The 23678-nt window shown below is 51.8% G+C and overlaps 7 protein-coding genes across 7 annotated transcripts; 4 read left to right on the forward strand and 3 right to left on the reverse strand.

The window, feature by feature from the left end:
• Positions 1-224: 224 nt before the first annotated feature.
• BDP81DRAFT_449217 (uncharacterized protein) lies at positions 225-3654 on the reverse strand (the record flags this gene model as incomplete). Its single annotated transcript, XM_060592376.1, has 3 exons — positions 225-2155; positions 2209-2842; positions 2929-3654. 3 exons carry the CDS (start codon positions 3652-3654, stop codon positions 225-227), a joined length of 3291 nt encoding a protein of 1096 aa, XP_060445738.1.
• A 3290-nt stretch (positions 3655-6944) lies between these two features.
• On the forward strand, positions 6945-9164 carry BDP81DRAFT_318306 (uncharacterized protein; the record flags this gene model as incomplete). Its single annotated transcript, XM_060584348.1, has 2 exons — positions 6945-7153; positions 7217-9164. 2 exons carry the CDS (start codon positions 6945-6947, stop codon positions 9162-9164), a joined length of 2157 nt encoding a protein of 718 aa, XP_060445739.1.
• A 747-nt stretch (positions 9165-9911) lies between these two features.
• Positions 9912-12279, forward strand: BDP81DRAFT_393825 (uncharacterized protein; the record flags this gene model as incomplete). The annotated part of the gene is made up of 6 exons (XM_060587871.1): positions 9912-9926; positions 10633-11236; positions 11289-11325; positions 11383-11518; positions 11588-11934; positions 11994-12279. The coding sequence occupies 6 exons, from the start codon at positions 9912-9914 to the stop codon at positions 12277-12279; spliced, it is 1425 nt and encodes a 474-aa protein (XP_060445740.1).
• Positions 12280-13431: 1152 nt separating this feature from the next.
• BDP81DRAFT_304491 (soluble quino protein glucose/sorbosone dehydrogenase) lies at positions 13432-14789 on the forward strand (the record flags this gene model as incomplete). Its single annotated transcript, XM_060583148.1, has 3 exons — positions 13432-13683; positions 13760-14510; positions 14569-14789. Coding segments are annotated over 3 exons (1224 nt in total), but the record flags the coding sequence as incomplete, so codon positions are not given.
• Positions 14790-15091: 302 nt separating this feature from the next.
• Positions 15092-16613, reverse strand: BDP81DRAFT_219052 (protein transporter sec-13). The gene is made up of 4 exons (XM_060582768.1): positions 16423-16613; positions 16319-16351; positions 16043-16158; positions 15092-15977 (listed from the first exon to the last, which is right to left on the reverse strand). Exons 1-4 carry the CDS (start codon positions 16423-16425, stop codon positions 15230-15232), a joined length of 900 nt encoding a protein of 299 aa, XP_060445742.1. The 5' UTR covers positions 16426-16613; the 3' UTR covers positions 15092-15229.
• Positions 16614-17199: 586 nt separating this feature from the next.
• On the forward strand, positions 17200-18415 carry BDP81DRAFT_318599 (uncharacterized protein; the record flags this gene model as incomplete). Its single annotated transcript, XM_060584369.1, has 2 exons — positions 17200-17313; positions 17369-18415. The coding sequence occupies 2 exons, from the start codon at positions 17200-17202 to the stop codon at positions 18413-18415; spliced, it is 1161 nt and encodes a 386-aa protein (XP_060445743.1).
• Positions 18416-19162: 747 nt separating this feature from the next.
• Positions 19163-20743, reverse strand: BDP81DRAFT_449223 (uncharacterized protein; the record flags this gene model as incomplete). The annotated part of the gene is made up of 2 exons (XM_060592377.1): positions 19163-19872; positions 19927-20743. The coding sequence occupies 2 exons, from the start codon at positions 20741-20743 to the stop codon at positions 19163-19165; spliced, it is 1527 nt and encodes a 508-aa protein (XP_060445744.1).
• Positions 20744-23678: the final 2935 nt, after the last annotated feature.

A 23678-nucleotide genomic window follows, 5' to 3' on the forward strand; every position in this document is an offset into this window, starting at 1 on the left:
GCACTTGGCTACTAAAACACCTCGATTGACGCCAAGGCGACCGAGAAAAGAAAACAGATAAGTTAAAGGTCAAAAAGGTCGTACGATGAGATTGTTTGCCTTCGATACCCTCCACCAGCTCCAGTATCCCGGAGTCGGGCCCCCAGATCTGAGCTAATTCTTGACCACAGATGTCCTACGCGCTTTGTGTCTGAACGCTTTGTGTCTGAACGCTTCCGGCCCATCTAAAGACGAAGCTCCCTCAAAACCTGATCGGCCATATTCTTGTACTGCCACGTGTTTCCCACCAGTCGCTTGAATTGTATTCCGTGGAGAGACAACAATGGGACCTTGACAATGAATATTTCGAATTCAAGGACCATACTTCCGCCAAGATCACTCTGAACGTGAGTGCTCGTCTCGCCAGGGACTCTTCTGGACGACCCTCCCGCTTCCCGCGAGACACTGTCAATCGAGACGTCCGAGTTGGAGTAACTGTGGTCTGCCTCAGTTCGCCCAGAGCCACGCGGTGTACTTGGCCCTCGATCAGTCGCCGGCAAGTCTTCTCGTTCCCTGTCGCCGCCTCTGATGGCACCAAAGCTGAAACGTCTCCTGTGACCAGGTGGCGCTTGCCCGGGGCTGCCAGGAACCTCTGGTACTTTCTTGAGGTCAATGCTGGGTGTGTGCTTGCACAAGAAGCCACCTTTGATCTCGGTGTAGTCGACTCCGAGGCCCTTGAGCACCCGCTTGATATCCGCCCGAATCTCTGTGACGTTCTTGGTAGAAGTGGTCGAAACGCTGAACAAGCCTTTGAGGAAAACCGGCTTGGCCAAGTCTGAGCTGTCCAGCCTGTCGGTGGATACGCCACTGTGGTCGCCTTGTTCTTGATCCGTTTCCTCCGGCACATTAGCCTCTCTAGCTTCCTCCCGACGAAGTCTGCGCTGCTGGATACTCTCGCGCCTGGCATGACCGAGTGATTTCGCTCTCATGGACGCAGCCCGTGTTTGCTGGCTGTCTCTAGATGCGGGTGGTGGTCGATCGGTGGCCGTCGACTGGTCCGAGCCACTCGTCGGGGGTGGCTCCTTCGGTGTCCTCGTTGATCCACGGCGACGCAAGTCTGCAGAATTCACGCTTGTGGACCGACCCAAACCTTTGCGCCGCGACGATTGACCCCCGGCAGACAAGGGTGGGCTGAGAAGATCACCGTGCTGTGGCTGACTGCTTCCAGATCGAAGCGGGAGAGGGTCAGGCTCTTCTCGTTCCCGTCTGCCGCGACGTATGCTAAAGCTTTTCCGGGGCATTGGTGCAGGAGGGGCCTCGGAAGGTGAGTGAACCTGGACTACAGGCGGATGGGATCGGTCTCTATCCGATCTTTCCGGATCCCTGCGTCTCCGTGTACTGAAGCGACGGAGGATGCCTGCAGCGGTACTCTCCTTCTTTGGGAGTGGCTCGGGCGGTACCTCTGGAGAGAGAGGTGTGGTTGGCGAAAGTTGGGAATTTTTTACCGCGTCGGGGGCTTCATCTTCACCATGAGTCCTTGCGCGAGGACGAGAACGGCCGCCCGTGATCCTTTCGCCGGGCATTTCGTAGGTAGAGGAATTGGTGTGAGCCTCTTGCGGCGGCGTAATTTCAGGGATCGCAGGCTTCTCCTTCTCCTTGTGTGCACTGGCAGCGCCAGGGTTCTTCTCCACACGATCGCGATCTTGTTTCTCTCGCACCAGGTAGTATATCGAAACCAAGGGACTGAACGCGTTGAGAGGATCATTGCCGAGCTGGAGGGCCTCAGAACTAGGAGCCGTCAACGTGTCACGGCTGGTGCCTGAGTTCCTCCGCTTGTAGAAGTCGAAGCCAAAGCCGCGCTTCTTCTCCACATCTTTGGCAGGCTGAGGAAGCTCTTTTTCGCGCTGGTAGAGTTTGACTGCGCGTTGGTAATCCTCTGACTCGATTGTTCGTTCCAGCTGGGCCTTGATGGCGTCTGGTGAGCCAAAGTTGAACCCAGTCATGGCGTTGACGACATCGGAGTCCAATGGGAGCGAGAGAGGTTCTCGCGGAGGCAATCCGTTATCCAGTGGGCTGTTGTAACCTTTCGTCATCCACGGGTGGACCATGACTTCCTGCATGGTTGCACGTTGCTTGGGATCCGTTACGAGCATTCGAGATAGCAGGTGCTTGCATTCTGCGCCATGTTAGATACAGACCAGTCGCTGCACACTACTATGAGCAACTTACCGCTTGAGAGCCAACTTGGGTAGTCCACCAACCCCTTTTTGATTTTGGCGTGTAAAGCGGGCATACTCTGATCGTCAAACGGCACCTTTCCACACACCAAAACGTAAAGAACGATGCCGAAACTCCACACATCGACCTCGGGCCCAGTATAGGCTCTCGCCTGAAGTAGCTCCGGGGCGGCAAAGTAAAGGCTGCCGCAGAAGGTTTTGAGATGGCCGCGCGGAGCAAACAGGTTGCTCAGCCCAAAGTCGATGATTTTGATATCTCCATTTTTACTGATCAGAATGTTTTCGATCTTTAGGTCTCTGTGGACAATACTGTTCCGGTGACAGTAGTCGAGAGCGCTGGCGATTTGACGGCTGAACTTGCGAGCTTGCTTCTCCTTTAATTTGCCGTGGGAAATGATGTAGTCGAGCATCTGGCCGCCGTTGACGTACTCGCAGAGCATGTACCAATGGTAGTTGGTGCGTACAACGTCTCGCATACCACAGATGTTGGGATGGCTCAGGAGGGTGACGATGGCGGCCTCTCGGGCGGTCCTGATTTCCTTGGACTGGTCCGCCCTCTCCTTATCTGCTCGAGTCTGATGTTGTGTATCTTCCGTCGAGCCGCGGGGAATAATTTTGCAGGCCACCTGCGATTGGGAAGGAGGGTGAGTTAGCAAACACGACACGCTTAGGTGAGAGGTATGGAAGGCCATGGGAGGGGAAAGAAACATACCTGCTCGCCTGTATCCTCCTTGCGGGCCAGCTTCACTTTGCCCATGCTACCAGCACCGATTGTTTTGCCCAAGATCCATTTTCCTGATGGGGTTGGTATCGTAGTGCGCGATCTGCTCGTGTGCTTCGAGGTGGGCGCGCCTGGGCTCCGGGGGTCGGGCCCGCCATGTTTGCTGACGGGAGCAGGCCCGGCGTTGTTGGCGACTGCGGTGCTCGCGGGCATGTCGGGAGCGTGGTTATATCGATGGTTTGATCTGGTACTGCTGTGACGCTGGAGACGCGAAGCGTCGGCGCGGGTTGATGACGGCGGGTGTTGGCTTGGGGCGTTTCGCTTGGAGTGGAAGACTACGTCTGGTGTTTCATACTCATGTTGCGGGAGAATGTCTTGAGCGAAATGGGAAGCGGCTGAGCCAGCGGAAGCGACAGCAGCAGGGACGGTGGCGGGGGTGGAGGAGGGTTGTCGAGAGTGAGAGCGGTGTTGAAGTTGCTGGCTCCCGCTGTACTGGTGACGGCGCTGGTGATGGTTGTGGGTTTGATTGGAGGTGGAGGAGCCACGCTGTAAAGGAGGACCAGAGCCAGAGGCGGAGACAGGAGGCCGGGTTCGGGTGGAGAGGGAGCGGTGCGCAATCGATGGTTGAGATTGAGACTGAGAGCGAGACAGAGGAAGGGGAGCCTGGGGAGGAAGATGTGCTGGCAGATCAGTGGTGGCCGGGATTGCTGCAGTCATTGCAGGAGAGAGGAAACGGGGGTGTGACACTGCGAGGGTTCGCTGTGTGTACGGAGTACTGGCACTGACGCTGGCGCTGGCGCTGGCACAGTCTCCGGCTCCTCTGGCGACACGAGAGGGGAAGAGGCAGAACGTGGACCGAACAGTGAGGTCAGGTACGGTAGGACACTTTCAGGATGGGATGGAGGGTACGTAGTAAGGTATGGGGGGGGGGGGGGGGGGCTGGGGAACCACCGACTCCACTACCTACTTCAAGTTCCACACAAGAATAAGGTATCCGTACGGTTGAAGGGGAGGGGAGGGGAGCGAGGGGGCAGGTTCCAAAGCAGGCACTGAGAAGGGCGAGCGCTGCACCGTCCGAAGCGAAAGTGGAAATTTGTCGGGGATGAGGCACCGAAGCAGACGAGCGGTCAGACTCAGAGGGAGAGAGAGCGAAAGAGATAGAGAGAGAAAACAGCGACAAATGGTTGATGAGTATCCGTAGTTGCAGGTGGGGGAGGAGGGAGAAAGTGCGCGCAACAAGACTCATGGAACCTAAGGTAAAAGTGAGCGGCAATGATCAATCCCTGCAAGGATGATTTGAGAGCTGGCTGAGGTATCCACACCAGGCAAAGCAAGGAAGGCGATCGTTCAGTCTCGTCTGATGAGGGCGTGCGGGCGTGAGTGCTGTCTGTGTGTTCCTATGTGCATGCAAAGAAGGACAGGAGTGAGTAGGAAGGGCGGGGAGAGCGATAGAAGGAGAGGAGGAGAATTGAGAAAACTTGAGAAGGTGGAAGTGAAGTTACAACTTTTGGTACCTTGCCTTAGGTTGGTCAAGATTCAAGACTTCAAGTTGTGTTTGCCCGGGCGCTTGTCCCGTCGGTTACCTACCTACTTCGTACCTTACGGCTATTTACCTCCAGATTCCAGCTCAGGCATCCGTACTTACGACTGCATCATGCTTCCAATTGGCAACTCATGGATAGACGCAACCACTTTGTTGCTCAAGACAGGTGTTCTAGGCCGACTTGATCGTGAGCAAGGTCGAAATGAAATCTCCTTTTCCAGCGTCTTTGTTTGACGGGGCGCGCCACCTTATTGTTGGCGTGGTGCCATGTCGACCTACCTCACCTTTACCTTGCCTTATACGTCAGGGGGGCACATATCGTCCCGTACCTTGGGAAATTAGTGTGTCGGATGGCAGGCGCTCTAATAAGGTACGATGTACCCGCAGAATGCCTGTGTCCGACTATCTGCATCTAGGTACGGATACGGATACCTATCTATCTCACATCCCATTCCCTGAAGAATTGGGCCGGGAAGGGCAGAAACAAGTTTACCCAAAATCAGGTTCATCAGAAATGACGACAGAAGCCGTGAGCAGGAATGCAGACCCCGCGCTGGAGAACCTCGGATTAACTTGGTTGGCACGTTGGGTTATCGCAGAGTCTTCTTCGCCTAAGCTTCCCAAAGCACCCTGCCTTCGGCAAGGTAAGGTACCTCAGACAAACGTACCTAGAGTAACCGATAGCATGGTAGGTCCAGTTGTCCGTACATGGGCTAACTACTTTACACTACCTTAAGGAACCTTACCTCGAGGTACCTCAGGCGAGACAAGCCAAGGCAGGAAGGAAACAATGGGCAACCATGCGGCAACCCTCTTCTTTATCCCGGATACAACACCAGAAAAGAACTTCACGATGCGCCTTAAACTTGCAATCTCAACTTTCAAGTCTCGTACACAATACAAGGGCTCTGAGTCCTGCGCATCAAGCTGCGCTGATCAGCATCTGGTTGTGATTAAATGGGGTATCCGCAATGAATTTGGAGCAGTTGCCCAATACCAGTCCCGACTCCTCAAGTGTGGTGTGATTGGGCCTAAATAAGGTCGGGTAGGCCGTGGACGCCCACGAATAGCTGGAGAATTCGCGAATGGCCTGGGCCTTGGTAGGCCACCTCAGGCCGAGCAAGTTGCAACAGCACGGACTACCTTGCACAGTACGGATAGTCAGGTACCCAAGAGTCATGAACCAACCGAGGATATCATGCAGGAGGAACCAGAAGAGGTTCCCAAATTCCCACATCCATTCCCAAGACAAAGAACCATACTCCATACGGAGCACATATTTGGGTCTTAGACAAATGTTGATGCAGAGCCGAGTCCAAGAATATCCTATCCTAGGTAGCTTGCCCTACCTTGCTTCTGATTCTTCATCAATCACAGGGCGGCTGTCATGCAGACTAGATTTAGAATACCTACATAATGAGAAATGCCTCGTTATTACGTACATCTGGCACGCTTCCATGTCTGACCCGACCCTGTACAGAAATACAGTCTACACTTTACAGGTACTTCGTAGCCTTTTCAGGTTCCACCAGTCCACTTCCCAGCATCCATCAAGCGCACGCTGGGGGCTACGTGAAGATACGCATCCATGGGAAATTGCAAACGCTGCCGCGCCAAAGAATGAATCACTGCACTTTACACCAGGGGCGGCTGTGAGGAAGGGTTGATACACTGCGAGACAAGCATCGTCAAATACCTACGGAGTACATCTTTTTGTCTATTCCCCCTTTCCCGAATTCCAACTTTGTCCTGTTCGGTATCACTCGGTGCCGCAATCTCCGTACGGGTAGACCTGAGCCATAATGATCTTCAAAGACTCGTCGCTACGCCGGAAAGATGAGGGGGACCAGAAGGCCCCCCGGAGGTGATGGGCAAGTTCACCTGTACTCTTTCCTTTGACTCCATCCGCAACTGACGGGAGAAAAGTACTTGCCTGGAGACTCAAGTGCCCTTGCCTTAGCGCAATGATTTGCGGTACCTTGGTTCCATTGGGCATCCGTACTAATTCTACAATGCAGAGCGACTTAGGTGAGGTGAGGTACCTTTACGAAGTAGATTGCGTATCTTGGAAGTTATAGAATAACAATAGCAACCTCGTCCCATGTGCTGCCCGCGACCTAGGTAAGCTACCTTACAAATTACTGGCCTTGGCCTGGGTTGGCACGTTGGGTGCCGGTACCTTATCATTTGTCGCGGATGGTTGGTCACCTTATCTTATCTTATCGATAATAATTTCTTCTTAACCTACCTAGGTAGGTACCTAGGTGGTCCACCTCACCTCTATAATCCCCAAGCATGCCCTGGCCCAACATTATTGAGATAAATATCCTCCAACCGCTTGCCTTTCATTTTGCCGTAAACTTGACATATTTTACGCAGACACCCACTCGATTCGTTAAGGTGGATAGAGGCAGTGACACATTGATCAAGGAAAGCCTACACAGTCGTTCACCGTCGTCATTACATGTCGCGTAGCAAGAGGTCGCATGCTATCTACGAGGCTGACTTGCATGATGAAGCCGCCGCACACGTCGCTTTTGGCACCCCTCTCCCGCCGCTTGACCCGGAAGTCCGCGATGATGGCGCCTATGTTCCAGTACATAAGCAGGAAGTAAGGGATGAACATGGAAGGCGACGTCTTCACGGGGCTTTCACGGGTGGATGGAGCGCAGGGTTAGTCTCCCCCCAGCACCTGGGCCAGACTTAGCTATCATTTGACTGACAAAAGAAAACCAGATACTTCAATACAGTTGGCTCCAAGGAAGGATGGACGCCGTCTACATTCGTCTCAAGTCGCACGAACCGTCGCAAAAACGAGCCACGTACGAGCCAACAACGCCCAGAGGACTACATGGACGATGAGGATCTCGCAGACGCTGCTGCTACTCAGAACATCCAGACAACTGATCCGTTTTCTGCTCTTGGAGCTTCGGGTCATAATGTGCATCACGCTGGCGACTTCACTGGCTTAGCAAGAGCTAATGGCGATACCATGGGCCTCAAGCTTTTGAGAAAGATGGGCTGGAAGGACGGGCAGGGCATTGGCCCCAAAGTACGACGGACCGCCCGCCTAGGTGTCATGACCAGCACTCAAGATGCAACTACTGAAAACACTCACTTGTTCGCTCCAGACGATGTCAACATGATAGAGTTCAATCGCAAGCGCAACCGCCAGGGCTTGGGTTTCACGGGAGAGCAAAAACTCTCTCAACTGTCTGGTTCAGGCATGACACGGACGAATCGAGATCAACTTGGCATGGAAGAGGAAAGAAGTAACGGCGATGAATTTGCGGATGGCCACCAACTTGCACTCGGTATTTCTGGCAAAACAGGGAAGCAAAGCCAGACAGCACGTGGGGGCTTGGGCGTGGGCATACTGAATGACACCGGTTCAGATGACGAAGATCCGTACGACATTGGGCCACGAATATCATACAATCGAGTCCTAGGTGGGGACAAGAGCAGGAAAAAGAAGAAGCAACCAGCCAGTCTGTCGGCGAACCCCACGTTGAGGTCGAAACCGGTCTTCATCGCCAAATCCTCATCGGCCAAGGCCTATGGCCAGATGCGATGCCTTGATGGGAAGTTGCCGCTCAAGGGCTTCACTCTTGGCCAAAGTGTTGAGTCTCGGCTGTCTGGACAATCCGCGGTGCCATATTATCCCCCGACTGTACCCGATGATTGGAGATCAACGAAGCGCCCTGTCGGCGGGAACGCAACTGCAGCATATATCTCTACAGCAGACGCTGCCAAGACGGCTCAACATGACCCCAGATCTCGCGCGCTGCTTCTGGGTGAATCGACATTGCCCGGCAAATCGATTTTTGACTACATGTCATCGGCTGCTCGCGAGCGACTGGCTGCGGCCACTGGCAGAACAAATCTCCCCCCTGCCAAAGGCGAGGTTCCGACCAAGCATGCGCGCACGGCAGAGCAAAAGCTGCAAGATAGGTTAGGAAGCATACCTGTCTTGGCCAAAGAAACAGCCATTGCCGCAATGAGTCGAGGATCAGTCACAGGAGGGCCTTATGCGAACGACGAGGCCAAGCAGTCGAGATATCGGCTCTATCTACAGGATGCCGCGGGCTTCGGAGGTTCGGCTCCCGCCAAGCCTTCAGGCATGACGGAAGGTGACTATGTCAAGGAGATCGAAGAATTTTATGGGTGTGCTCAGCTATTCAAGCCAATGACAGGATTCATGGCAACACGGTTCACGACAGCTTCGACTGGGTCCAAGGAAGGCGCAGGCGTAGGCTCTGCTCACAATGCGCAGCAGGCCCTGAGACCAGTTGGGCAGGCAGATCCTCTTGAAACAGCGGCCAAGATGGGAATGTATGGGCGCATGACGAGGCTGACTACAGACTTCTTCCCGACCAGGTTACTGTGCAAGCGGTTCAATGTCCGACCTCCCGCTCATTCGCGACCAGATTCGGATGCAGTGGCTCCATCAGAGCCTCGCAAAACATCCTGCGGAGTGTCTGCCAGTGAGGTCACGCCCCACGAGCCGCTTGTTCGTGGGACGAACGCAGATGTGGATGACATGCTGGGTTCCGATGTGGCGAAGCAGTTGTCGAAGCCGACGGCCGACATCTTGAAGCTCGAAGGCGAGACCGGCGAGGCCTCTCGACCAAGCAACGATGTCTTCAAATCAATATTTGGTGATAGCAGTGACGAGGATGAATGAAGTAAGTGCCAACTGTCTTAATTGAGACTGATGCCGTGACGATACAGTGAAAGCGCGTGGATAAGGTAGCCCACGTAACCTTACACTCACCGAACTACAGCTCAAAAGTGAAGGGGACAACCAGCAAGAAGGTCCCTCTGTGCGGTATGGCTCCGTGCTTTCTGGTATTCAAGCCTATCTGCTTCGATTTTGACTCCGTGAAATCGAGTAAGGTTTTTGCAGTACGGAGTGGGAGGATGAATGCCGCACACCACAAACTGGCTCTGGTTGCATAAGCGGAAGCCGAGATATGGGGATTGACTAGAATGTCTCTCCAAGAAACAGCACGTATTAGAATTTCACAATCGTCTTTACTGTGGGTTCAACGACAGAAGCCGATAGAGCTGAGGAGCCGCAAGTATCACCAGAATGCCGCGATGCTCGGGATGAGGATAATAAATAGCGGATAGGAGTTTGGTTGTGCAGGGTATCAAAGCATGGTGGTCAATGCATTTGTTGAATGGGGAAACGACGCTGTCTTGAGATGGGCGACTTGGGTCTTCCTGCTGGTTTGTTCATCCCACCACAGCATTGCTTTCCACTTGGCCAAAAAATGGGACATGCCCAAGGTATGTTAGTGTTTTTATAGGGATTAAAGGTTTTAAAGGATGTGACCAGACCATCGGCATGGCACGTGAGATCATCGCGTATTGCTTAGATGCATGGAAATCGCGCAGTGACACTGCTGGCCGTCATCCAGAAGGAAACATGGTTGTGAGGAAGGTAAGAGGCATCTCGTACCTCAGCAACTCAGTCAAGGTACAGACTTGCGGACCTACCTACCTTACCTTGATGTACTTTATCCGTACGGAGTACCTTGGCTTATTACTTTGCCATGAGCCCAGGCTGCGTTCGTTGGCTGCACCAAGTTACCAACCACCTCCTTCCGTTACCTTAAGGTAAGCCCAGGTAGTCTGGGTACGTACTTCAGGGTTACCCCAGCGGGTAACAAAGCAGACTGAGCCTCTGAGGTGCTCTATCCGGACGAAGTACAGTCAATCGTACCTGGGCTTGCCTTTTTGGTCACTAAGGAAATAGCCGCCATCCTCCCCTGCTTGTTCTACCTCATCAAACTGCCCCCCAACGACCAATTTCCCATCCGCCATTTGCTCGGACACTCGCGAGCGACCATTGGTTTCTCTAGACCCAAGATACACCTGCCACCCCTGCGCTTGCAAGGCGACCTTTGTCACCCCGTTTCGCGCCGTACTAAACGAACTACCCTTTCGCGAGCATCCCGTCTTTCTCTCTCTCCCTCTCTCATTGCACGTCTGCCCTTCGCAAACCACTTGGGTCACTGGAATCTCCGTTACGGATAGACCATTCATTTGGCTTTCGCATTAGCGTCTGAAAACAAAGCCTATTCACGAATGCCATCAATTGCAACTAGTTAAGAAGAGGTCGAATTACCGTACTGCTTTGTATCTAGCTACGATCCGATCCTCGATACCCTGTCGAAACCGCCATCACGTTGCCAGGCTCGCAACACGTCAGGAACGGGCAGCCCGTGTCCGCCCGGCGTACAGTCACCACTCTTCAAGAAGAAGACTCCCCTCAGCTACCAGCAAAGACCGAGCAAGAAAGTGCAGGCGAGTCCAGTCTCGGCGCCCAGTCGCCCCCTCCTCAGTATCCCTCCGAAGCATCAACTTCCCGGCCGCCACCCTTCTCTTCAGTCTGCGATTCACTCGAGAAGCCCTCCGAACCCGCTCACGATCTCCGCTCCGCCATCACTGTCGCTGTCGCTGGAACATCCCCTGCTGCGCCGTCGTATGCATCTCTAGCTCCAGATTTCTCTGCAGAACAATCGGTTTCGACTTCTTTTGAACACGCTCTCGCAGAAACAAAGCGTGCGCTTCCCCGAGACACCAAAGGGGGCTCTTCCGCAAAGGACGACAACGCCGAACCACCCCCAGCATACTCGGAGGGACCTAGTCCACTCCAATCTTTCGCTTTCCTGATGGCTACCGCCGGAGGCGCGTCGAGTATTATTACTCAGGTGCAACAAGGGGGCCCGCCTATCAATGCAATTGGAGGTGAGTTTCTACTTGATCTGGACGATTCGGTTAAAGCCTAATATGATGACAGATGTTGGCGCCGACGAGACGATCGCGATGGACCTCCGGTAGGGTTTACTTCTACGCAACGTCCGACTCTGAACGCTAACGGTTGTTGTCTGCAGGGGCACCCGATTTGTTCTGTCGAGGGACGAACTCTTGACACTGCCCGAATTTGTCCTCCTGTCGTTGTTCCCTAACGGCCTATTCCCCGAGGGGCACATGGGAGGGTTTACTGAGGGCGATGCAGTACAAGTAGACGTAAGTACAGGTTCTTCCGCGCACAATAACATACATGGCGCATATCGATTGTTGACAACATCCCGGCAGTATGACCCGGCATCCCTGCAGTATATGCTGGACTTTTTCCGCACCGTTGCACAGTCGATACCTGCTGAGTCCTCTCCGAGCGTTTCTCAGGAGGAGGATCCTGCGACTGGAGACCCAATGGGCTCACGAGACGACTCGTCGAAGAGAGCTGGCATCATCGTTCTGAGAGAGGATCTCGACTTCTACGTCATACCCCCGCGGGCCGATATTACGCAGCCTGAAATGATGGAAGTCAAGAGAGCTGCTGGAAGAGCCCTTCTTCAACAGACGGGCATTTTTTCAGGTCTTAAGCGCAGTGATGAGCCGGGTACTACGGAAGCCCACCTCATCGAAATGCTTACAGCAGGGTAAGTTTTCCCCGGTATGGTAATGGCTGGCCTCGAGCATGGAGCTAATTGTTCACTAGCGGATTCAACCATAACGACAACTGGGGTCACAGGGCAGGAGAACCAAACAAGGCGGTTGTCTGCAGCCTAGCATTGGCACGCCTTCGAAGCGACATCAGAGGCAACGATATGGGCAGTAATGCTGTTGGCATGGCGCAGAAGCTGCTCCTCTTTTGGAGGAAGCCTGCGAGACGCTGCTGGTGGGAAGGCGTGGAGCTCGACAGTGTTGAGGGCGTTGAGGGGATGCTGAAGGTCTGGATCAGGCGCGTTTGGACCCTGGAAATGAGCGTGATCGGCCTCCGATGAGGCCGATAAGCTTGGCTACTTTCTTGGGCGGCGAGAGGTCGGGAACGGGCGTAATGGTGTAGCGCAGCCTGGCTTTGCGGGTTGAAATATTGGTTTCCTTGCGTCTACTTCTTCGAACACATACGCGAAACGGTTGGTGGGCTTTGTCGGCCATGCATAGGCAACGTTCGTTATCAATGGCGAAGACCGCTATTTGAGGCTTATATTGAGCGTGTTCATAGGTGCGTCAGACCAAGGCGAAAAAACTAGTCGTGGGTCATTTTTCATATAATCAAACAAGAGCGTCTTCCCGGAAAGACAATTTTCGAGCAGCAGCAAATCTAAGCCTTGTGCTTACCATTCGAGCGGAAAGGAACGACGGTCAGCAGTTCCAGTAGGCTTGGGTTGGTGTCCAGAGATACCTCGGCGTAAAGTCCGAGAAGCACGTCTTTGAATGCTGAAACGGGCTCAAGTACTCCTAGAAGTGCTTTTCTCAACGTGATCAGTATGTTAAAGCCTGCTTCTTGGATACTTGGGCTCATGGTTGACATTTGTGAGAATCCCAGTGATGATGTTCTCGTCCTTTCAATAACGGGAGTAGTAGACGCTGTGACTTCAAGTATAGACCATGTTGACTTGGCTAGGAGCGGCACACTGCCAGCTGTGTTCTCGAACCGTTAGCCTAGGCTTTGTCCACTTATACTCACAATATCACGTAGTATACCAGACGTTGGCTTCTGTCTCCATGTCTTGGACAACATAGACAAAATGCCTTACGCCTCAAGTGGTATCTATTCTATGCATCATCTTGAAACAGATGCGACCTCACAACACAGAGACAGCGCATCCCTTCCCTATTCATTCTCTTGGGGGGGATCAGCGTCAGGCACACACTACTGCAGCTCTAGATCCTAGCCAAGCTCCCCCGGCACAAACAAGTGTAGCATCATTTCTTGGCTGAGCCGTCGGTCCAAGCTAAGTTTCACTGCAACGCAAGGTGATCTTTCCGTCATAGAATGGTGACACCAGCCGCTTCCAGTTATAACAACGACTTCAGGTCCGGTCCGGTTATTCGCGTTTTACCCTCTCGTGCTTCTCCATCCCCGCATTTGCATGCCGATTACCAACGACATGATTTTCTTGTTTTCTCTGCACGTTCTTGCCGCGACTCAATTCTCTGCGGTCTTAGCCCAGGACTGCTGGAATACTTTGAAGGCGACTTACACTTCGCCTATTGCCGCCGGTGGCTGGACGTACGGTCTAATCGCGAACGGATTCACTCGGCCTAGAAGTATCCTTTTTGACGATCAAGGAGCTCTTCTGGTTGTCGATGCCAACTCTGGGGTAAAACATCTGAAGCTGACTGACGACGGCGGCACTTGCTTGTCTGTGGCCGAGAAACGGACTATCATCGATTCTCCAGAGGTAAGACATGGCTCTTGGAAGATCGTTTAGGTGTAGTAGCCAGCTTACTTATTGTAATGTGTCCGGCGACCAAAAGTTGAACCACGGAATAGCCCTCTCTCCGGATGGGAAGACTCTGTACGCCTCGACCGCCGACAAGGTATATTCCTGGCCATATGATAGCAGTGCCGCCACTGTTGGCGATAGGAACAGGACCCTCATAGCGAACATGAGCAATACTGACCATACCACCCGGACGTTACTTCTATCCAACAAAAGTCCAGGCACGCTCTTGGTGTCGAGAGGCAGCGCATCCAACATCGACGAGGGTGCGATCAGCCAGTCCGCTGGGCATGCTCAGCTTCGCGCGTTTGACATCGGGAGCCTCGACGAGAACTCAGTGCCATTCAACTTCCCAACTCAGGGAACTATTCTAGGATGGGGGCTGCGGAACTCTGTCGGCGTGGCAGAAGAGCCCGTCACAGGCGGTATATGGACTGTAGAGAACTCGGCAGACCAGCTGAGGAGGAACAATGTCGATATTCACACTGATAATCCTGCCGAAGAACTCAACTTTCATGGCCGTCTCAGTGATTCTACCAATGATCAGGGCGGTAACTACGGGTATCCAAATTGCTTTGCCGTCTGGTCGACCGAGGGATTTCCCAACAGAGGCAACATGACCACAGGAGATCAGTTCACTCTCAACCCATCATCTACCTTGAACGATACAACCTGCAACTCCGCTTATGTGCCCCCAAGACTATCTTTCCAGGCGCACACTGCTCCATTGGACATCAAATTCACGCCCGATGGCTCAGAAGCCTTTGTAACTTTCCATGGCAGTTGTAAGTAGCGCCGGAGCTCTGTTGTCCAGATCTAGTCGCATAACTGACACCGGTCTAGGGAACCGAGACGAGGCTATTGGGTATAAGCTATCTAGTATACGATTTTCGAACGGAGAGCCCACAGAGCCGGCTGACAGCCGGACACCAATCACTGATGTTTTAAGCAACGCAGACACCAGTAGCTGCCCAGACAACTGCTTTCGCCCGGTAGGACTTGCCTGGGATAGTCAGCAGAGACTCTTCATGACATCGGACTCGACGGGGGAGATTTATGTCCTCCAGAGGACTGACGTCTCAGTCTCGACGAGTACCTCAGCCGCCCCTGTTCCAACATCGTCATCAGACGCTGCTACGACTTTAGTCCCCTCTCGACTCACATTTCTTGGCAGCCTTGCGATCTCGGTGTTTGCTTTCCTGGGAGGTGCGGGCGTGGTCGGGCTCATGCTTCGCTGAGAATCAGCCTCAGCCACTTTTGGTATGAAAGTGACTGACTCCAAAGAGCAAAAAAATGGTTGGTTAAGCCGAGAAATACATTGTTCACGCCAGTAGATATCTGCGTTGTGTTAGCGGTGCTGGCCTGGCAGCCTTGTTTCATGTCATCCGCAACGCTTGCATCAAGTCCATAACGACATTAAATCCACGACTCAAATGCACGATAACCCATCTATGCCCTATTTTGCCGCGAACGCCTTGCCTATGACGCTACATGGATATCTGTATCACTCCTCGATACTCTTGACGCACTCCCATTCGCCTCTGAGGTTCTCCTTCCACAACGAAACCTTGTTGTCGCCTCCGCTGACCGCGAGTACATTGCCGCTCAAAGACCAGCTGACTCTCCACACAGCTGCATCAAAGTTGAGAACCTTGCAATTCCATTGTCCAGCGCTCGACGAATCCGAGGTCCAAATCCGGACCGTCTTATCTTGGGAAGCTGACGCAATGTATGACTTCTGCAGTACCGTCGGCGACCATGCGACATCACGAACCCAGTCTGTGTGGCCAGCAAGGGGCTCCTGTTCCTGCTTGTACGACTGCGATGCCGAGTCGAAAACCCAGACTTTGAGCAAGTTATCACAGCCGCCTGTGACAAATCGCCTCACACCTGCCGAACCAGGACCAGGAGAACTGCTGACGATGCTTCCAGGTGCCGTGGCCGGGGCCCAGGAGACAGAGTTCACGCCCAGTCCATGGGCTGGGAATGTCACATGGTCGAAGCTGTTGTCGCGGAACTCGAGTATGCTCACGTTGCCGTCCGAAGAAGCACACGCCAGGAGGCACCCAGACTCGTGTGGTGACCAAGAGACGATATTGACGGAAGCTTTGTGCAGAGCGAAATCGAAAATCTTCTGCCACTGATTGTTCTGTTCCCTCCAGATGAAGACCTTGCCGTCGTAGCCTGCTGAGGCCAGAATGTTTCCATACTTGGGGTGCGCCCAGGAAACGCACCAAACTGCGCCATCATGTCTGCGACAGAGTCAGCAGGAGTAGTAAGTCTATGTTTCTGAAGGTCCGGAATGTGCGATCCTTACCCTTTCAGGGTTTCAACAAGCCGTTGGGAGTCCCCGTCGATTTCGAATATCTTGATGGTTCGGTCGCTTGAGCATGTCGCAAGGCGACGTCCGTAGTAGTCGAGGACGGCATCGTGCTGTTAAGAGGAGGCGGAATGTTAGCCTGACCGAACGTGCTGGAGAAGGAGGCGCCCGCCTATCGCATGTCATGGCACAGGCGTCGATGATGTATATTTTCCCGTATCGACGAAGACCGTGCGATCGGGTATGTCAAGCAAGATTTGCAAAAGCACTTACAATCATGTCATCGTGACCAGAATTCGATATGACCTGGGCAGACGCCTAAGTAAAAGAGCCATGTTAGCAAAGCGGATTGCCAAGTGCAGAGTGGGAAGCCGTACCATTGCAGAGAATAATAGCTGATGTTGTAAATCGAGGACTGCGCTCAATCAAAACATCAGATGGGTTGATGCGGGAGGGAATCAAGTCCTGGGTATATGTTGCAAGGCAAAAGGCAAAGTGTCACTGTAAGTGCCACCTAAGTGAGTCGAAAGCTCCCAGCTGGCTTTAGCCCAAGCTTGAGATCCAATTTGGCTAACGGGACGGAGCCGTATTGCAGGAGCGCCAGGGAGGGATATTATATTAGGAAGGCGGTGAGATCTTCCCGTGACCTGAGACTCGTGACCTCCCTCAAGATCGACGCCTGGGGCCTCCTGTTTATCACACCTGAGACCCTCCCCCTCCCCCCGCTCCGGCTTAGAGTCCCGATAACGGGTGGGTGCCGCGCTGACGCAAAGGTACGTACAAGCCGGTGCCGAGGTAAACCGTTGTCCGAGTCGATGAAAGCCTCACATGGCCTACCTATCTATGAATGCCTACCAGACGCCGTTCGGGTACTTCCTCTCCATATCCCTACTCAAATATTGTGTGGCGCTTGGCGATGAAGTCTATCATTCTACAACCAATTTGTTCTCTTAACGCACCATAGGTCCCTGCTCGCTCTCAATCCTCGATCAACACCGCCCATTACCTTAGGACTGCGATCAGTCTCAAACACCAAAACCCATACTCTTCGGACACTACTAGCAATTTCATTGCGAACTCGAATAACATAGTATACCTTAAGGGCCGGAACGATCGATTATTTCCCGTACAAAGCCTTCGCCAGCCTCCTCATCATGGCCGACGCTTCCTGCAGCGGCTCTACGCCGTTCAAGGGCCTCGTTGACCATGGCGCTCAAGATCGAAGCCTGCACCGAGATCGGTTTTCCAGTGCTCCTAGTCCCCAGCAAGTAAGGAACAGAGTATCGCCCCCGTGTTCTCACGTATTTCCTCTAACAGTGACAGGGATTTCGATCTACAACTCAAGCCTTTTCGGCGCCGGCTCAAGCAGGCTTTGGCGAATTCCTTGACTCCAACGGAACTGGACAAGTCAGCCTCAACACTCCCCAAACCCACAGCTCGCCCATATCAAGCTTTCCTCGAGGACTACAAACATTCCACACACCAGCGGCTCCTGACAGTCGAATCTTTTCTCCCAGCCCCTACCAATCTGCGTCACAGATTCCGACAGCTTCTCGGCAAGATGGGTCTATCACATCGTCACCGAGAGCATCGAGTTGGGCGCAAGATTTTGCAACTTTCTCTAGGGCGCCGCCAGGTGCTGGAAGTCACATAACAGGTTTTCCTTCTTCGCAATATCGAGCGCCTGCAGCCGGGCTGACGCAGAATGCGATGGGGTCGCATTCAAGACCTTGGTTGTTCGGGCCTCAAGGCGGTTCTGCAGCCGGTATAAATCACGGAGCTACAAGCACCGAAGCTGATTTTGATCTTGAGATGAATCGGTGGATGGCGGCCAACGGTGACGGGCAGATGGAGGATCTGGACACCGTCATGGAACAGCTTGCGCGGGAACTGGAGCAAGAGCAACAAACGGAAGACGCCACACAATCATCCAGGGGTACCATCGGCGGCTTTGTGGATACTGCCACAACCTCTACATCAGATGTTTCTGAGCAAGGTGAAGCACAAAGGATACAAGCATTCGCTGCCACGGCTTCAACAACACAACAAGTATCCGGCGCACCCTCGGTACTTGAGACTGGTGCCGTCAATGTACCAACAAAAGCGAGTTTTTCGGACCACATGCCCGACTTGGAACGCCTAGGCCTCGACGAAGCAGATCAAACACCTGCAGAACACGGCCAGTCAACTTCGGATATTTCGGAGGCAGCGAGACAGATCCTCGACTCGGTTCAACATGAACAAGGAGACAAATGGAAAAATTCTCGGTTCTTGTCACTCATGAAGGACTTCAGGGATGGGCATAAAGACATCATCAACAACGAAATTCTCGAAACTAGTGTTGGCGGCGAGCGAATGGGTGGGAACTGACTTTAGGTGGTGCCTAAAGCACCACCTAGTCACCTTAGTCGCATTGTCGAAGTGCCACCACCGCAAAGCTCCGACACGAGACCTGCTTCATTGTGAAAAGGGCGTTATCGCGCAAAGACGACGTTCGACGCTGCTGTATTTATATATAATAATAATAAGGATTGCTAGGCAGGCAGTCATCATAGACTCGAAACGGTCGGCAAACATTGTTGACAAAGCGACAGACCAAGTGATGTTCCAGCGATCGCCATGTGTGTAATACGACAAAGCGTTGTCGAAAGACTTGCAACACAGGCGGGGCCTTGAAAAGCTAACTCGGAGGGGGAGAGCAGAAGGCCGGTTTGGGACGACGGCTACCGGCACGGCTAGGCCGGTAGTATCAATGTGTGTTACATATACATCATGGGAGATTTGACAGCGTAGTTAGGTGTACTGATGTGTTAGGGTGGGCATCGTTAATGCAGAACAATGTAGGATTGATAACCAGCACAAGCCTTTCAGTCACATTGTCGAGTATGATCGGCTCACCATGTTAAGGAGTACGTACAGCCTCACGTAAAGCTTGGTCAATTGAAAGTCCGGGAGTTCTAAAAATGTGAATTGATTTAACTACAGCCGAGAATGACACGCAGGACTAATGAAAGCAGTTGATGATTAGGAGAAGGGATGTTACTAAAGGAAATGCACGATGTGTACCCTAATCCCTCCAGTTCATCAGTGTTTGCCTTGGCGGTTTGAGGGAACAGTTCAAGATCGATCCAGAGCGATGCTCTTCCAGTGGTCACGCTCTTCTTCAAGCTTACGAATCTTCTCCTCCAAATCTTCAAACCGTTGGGCCTTGCGCTCACGAGACTTGCGTGCAGCCAACGTGTTGCGTGCACGCTTCATGGCAGTGGTGTCATTGGGATCCTCAACAATGATAGGAGGCAGCGGCTTGTCTCGTCGACGGGAGTTCACACCCGACACCGACGAGTGACGAGCGGACCCAGTTGGGGAAGAGTTAACAGACTTCCGGCGACCCGTTGTAGAAGTGAACTCGACCACTTCCAGGTCATCGGCATTGAGCGCAGGAGACTGATCAGTCTGCATCTTCTGGATTTCCTCGACACCGGCAACGTCTTTCGCAACGGAGGTGGACTCCTGGGGAAAGAGGGGGAACCAAGGATCACCAGTGGTGTTGTCGAAATCTGCTGATCCAAAATCGCCCGAGTCAAAGCTGGGAGAGACATCATAGCCATCGTTGAAGTCTGGCGACTCGTTGTATATCGACGGCGATGTAAGGGCAGTCAAGGCTGTTGAGTTTGGAGCAGACATGAAGGGCTCCTGAATGAGCAGGTCCTGTGGAGAAATGGTGCCTAAATTGGTAGGACCGACGTCGAAGACCGAGGGCATTGCAGGCGACGAGTATGTGGTGGAAGCACCACCCTCGAAGCCGGTGAAATCCTCTAGGTCAAGGTCTGTGAAGTCGCATGAGTAGAGTCCAGAAGGAGGACACGGTGGAACGGGCTTACCTTGGATATCCATCTTGTTGGTTGTACCCTGAAGACTTTGAGCGAACAATGGCACAGGAGGACGCTGGCGGCGATTCAGAGCAGCTGAAGACGACGGAGCGGACGAAGCGTAGAATTGAGCTGATTGAGCGGGGGAGTACACTGAAGATGACCGAGAGTGGGATCCGGAAGCTTGGATCTGGGCAAGACGATGCTTCTGTTGAAAATGGACGCGACTTTGAGGGTTCTGTCGGAGTTGGTGCGACGAGTGACGACGTTGATTTAGACCGAGGGCGGTATGCGCGGCCAAGTGTCTAGGTTGACTGGTGCGAGGCTGATCGAACAAGACGAAGTCCTGCTGGGGAGACTGTTCCGGTGGACTGAACTGAGGCTGTTGCGCGGGTTGTGCCGGCAGGCTGGGTGAACTGGAGGGAAGCCATGGTGATTGGGAATCCGTGGTGAAGACTGAAAAGTCTCGGGGTAGAATGTTTGCGGAGGCGGAACTAAAGCTAGAGCTGGGAGCCGTAGTGAAGTTCAGATCGACCTGTGAAGGTTGAGCTGAAGTGTGGAGCGGAGAAATGTTGTGAATTGTTGTGGACTGAATGTTGTTGAGCTTAGAAGCGGGATCAAACTGAAGACGATGATTTAACGCATTTTGGCGAGCCTCTTTGGGTGTGTAATTCTGGATCGTAGTTTGGAAAATTGTGGTGTTGAGGAAGGGAAAAGAAGGCAGGTGGATGAGAAGGCGCGGAGGGACTAGCGACCTTTTGTAGCCTGAAAGGCAGCAATAGGCCAAAAAATGAAATGGGGGTAGTTGTGGGACGGCACTCCCGGACATGCAAACAGGGCGAAGGGCGCAGTTGGCGAAGCCCTGTTGTTGGAAAGATACCGCGGGACTATGTATCCTGCTGCGACGCGAAGGGCAGAAATTGGTGTACAGAGCACGGATGCGCTGCACAACTACCGTAGCCAGATGTAGCTCAAGGCAACCAACTGCGCCCACACGAAGGAAGCGTTACCCCTGCACGGAATGAGAGTGTGAGTCACACTTTCTCATGCTAGGCCTGATTTGGCTTGGCCGAGCGCACGGGACGTTTGCTCTCATTGGTTTGTGACGGTGGCAGGCAGAACACAGTGTGGGCTGGAGACCTTGCTGGCCATGTGCATTGTGTAACAGCAGCCAACAGTCAACTCCGACATGAGTATCACTATGAAGGTCATCTATTAGCTTACATACATTCATTCCCTGCGCGGCCTCACCTCCCGTGTCACGCTGACATGCCGACTTTCTTTGATCTAGTACAGATAAATGTCAACTCTCTGCCTATTGATGTATGTTCATCCCTCACATGACCCCACGGACCATTATCCAAGACTACCGAGGAATCCCTCTACTCTCAAAGCCGGTGCTTGTGTTCGTGAGGAGAGAGATGAGTATCATAATTACCTGGGGTGTTGAACGCATGGAATGCTGGATAGGAAACTGGGGTATGTACAGTTCAATCCAGGTCAGTATGGATAGCTCGAAATCACAATACGGCTATTCATTCGAGTCTGAGAATGTACCTTGCTAAGCCATATGTGGTTGTCACCATTCGGGCATTCCAATGAAGAGTTCACATTGTTTCCCGAGTCTCCTTGGCACAGTGCCAATGTGAAGGAGGCTTGGTCGCGACGCCCAAATACGAATCTATATCTACGAACCCGGCCATTCTTAACTCATGAGTATCATGGCTTGGCTGTTTTGACTGTGTGCCACTGCCAATAGAACTCTCATAGCTGCCGAAGGCACTTACATAATCAACAATTTTCACGGTCGCATTCTGTCAGATGGCCAGCCACACGACGCTAGCCCAGGCACCTCCATGGCGCTCAAGGCCCACCTTAGTAAGCGCGGCGACCTCGTCGTAGTGCATTCAAGCCGCACTCCGGGATCACCACTATAGAAGCTCGTAGTTTAATACATAGTACTAATTAATTCCTGTTTTAATCTAATCATAAATTACTTAGATACGTTAGGCCGTCTTCAATCTTTATAGCCGAGCTTCATATTCAAGTTTAATTTTAATAATTATTTAGTTACGTTAAATATAAAATAATATTTAAATTAATCAAGCCCGAGAGGAGTAAACGTATCTAAAACGATTAATATTATCAGCCCGCTGAGTATATAGTAGGGGGGTTTTTTTTTCTAGATATAAAAGAATAATTTTAATAAAATTAACATTTAAAAGAAATTGTATAATATAATATATAGTTTAGCTACGTAATTTAACAGTATAAGTTATGTTATACTTATATATAACGTACTTGTATAGCGAGCGACGTATTATAGCAAGCGACGTACTCTCTTAGACCTTTCTACCTTTTATATAAGTTAATTTAGCCATAACATATAAAATTAATTAAAACTACATATTACCCTCTTTTTTATTACTATCCCAAACTACTTTATAGGTTCGTGCGTGTCACGGGCTGGAGCCCGGTTGAGATCTCCGGCCGTGCCGGAGCCGCACGCACACCCCTCTGCTGGGAAGCTGTCCGACCGCGACCTGTAATAACCGATTATTATATTGGATTATTATATTCGGGTATACTGCAGGCCGGAGCCACTATTCTACCGTAGTATACTACCGAGTCCGGGCGTGTTATACTATGGCCATATACGTATCCCTATAATTCCTCCTTTTCCTCCTTAGCTTAAAATAGTTAATCAACGGCACCTCTACGTTGAACAAGCCTAGGGGCCAGCCCCTTATAGTGTGTTATATCTAGGCTTTTCGTAATTCCTATATCGTTATGCATATAGTTTAGTACTTTCCGTACGACCCTCCTTCTAAGTATTATTCTTTCTTCTAGTATAAATACTACCCTTTTCTATTTATAATGCCTCTACTTTGGTAGTATTAAGTGATCCTCTATAAGGGGCTGGCCCCTAGGCTTGTTCAACGTAGAGGTGCCGTTGATTAACTATTTTGAGCTAAGGAGGAAAAGGAGGAATTATAGGGATACGTATATGGCCATAGTATAACACGCCCGGACTCGGCGGTGTATTACGGCAGAATAGTAGCTCTGGCAGAGCCGGAGATCTTAACCGGGCTCTAGCCCGTGACACCCTCCAAGACGTAGCCGGGTCTTTTTTACCCTCCGCCGCTTTTTAGTACCTTTATCCTTATACGAAGCTTACGGTTCTTAGCCTTAATAATAACAAGCCTATAGGCTAACTTGCTAATACCTCTGGCCTACTAGTTAATTACTTCGTATATTAGTATTAGTGAGCTACTTTGATATGCTTCGATCTTTTTTTTAAGGGAGGTAGTACTTTATACGCCCTCTAGTGCTGTAGTTAGTGTCTTTGGGTCCTAGGAGCCTTGGCTGCTTGGCCGTAAGTTTAATGGTATTAGCGTCTTTAGCTTGAAATCCAAGCGAGAAATGACTACGTTAGGGTTAAAAGGTATAAGGCCTGCCTACTTAAAACTAGCTCGTACGTTGTTTTTACCTATTAAAGTAAAGAAAGCTGCTTTAAAGGTAGGAAAGAAGTTATCTTTTATAATATGCGAAATCTATATCCGTATTATCTTCTCGATTTCCTTACTGTACGAGTACTTTAACGGGCTAAAGTACCTAACATAATATTAAAAGGCTGAAGGTCGTATAATAGATAGAGAGATATATAAAGAGCAATAATGTTTTGTTCCTCATAGTATTCGTTAAAGTTAGTCGATTTATAGTTATTATAGCTATTAAGGATTAAGAGGCGATAAGAGCCCTTC

The sequence above is a fragment of the Colletotrichum phormii genome, assembly GCF_030913505.1.
Source record: "Colletotrichum phormii strain CBS 102054 chromosome Unknown BDP81scaffold_9, whole genome shotgun sequence".
Classification (NCBI taxonomy): domain Eukaryota; kingdom Fungi; phylum Ascomycota; class Sordariomycetes; order Glomerellales; family Glomerellaceae; genus Colletotrichum; species Colletotrichum phormii.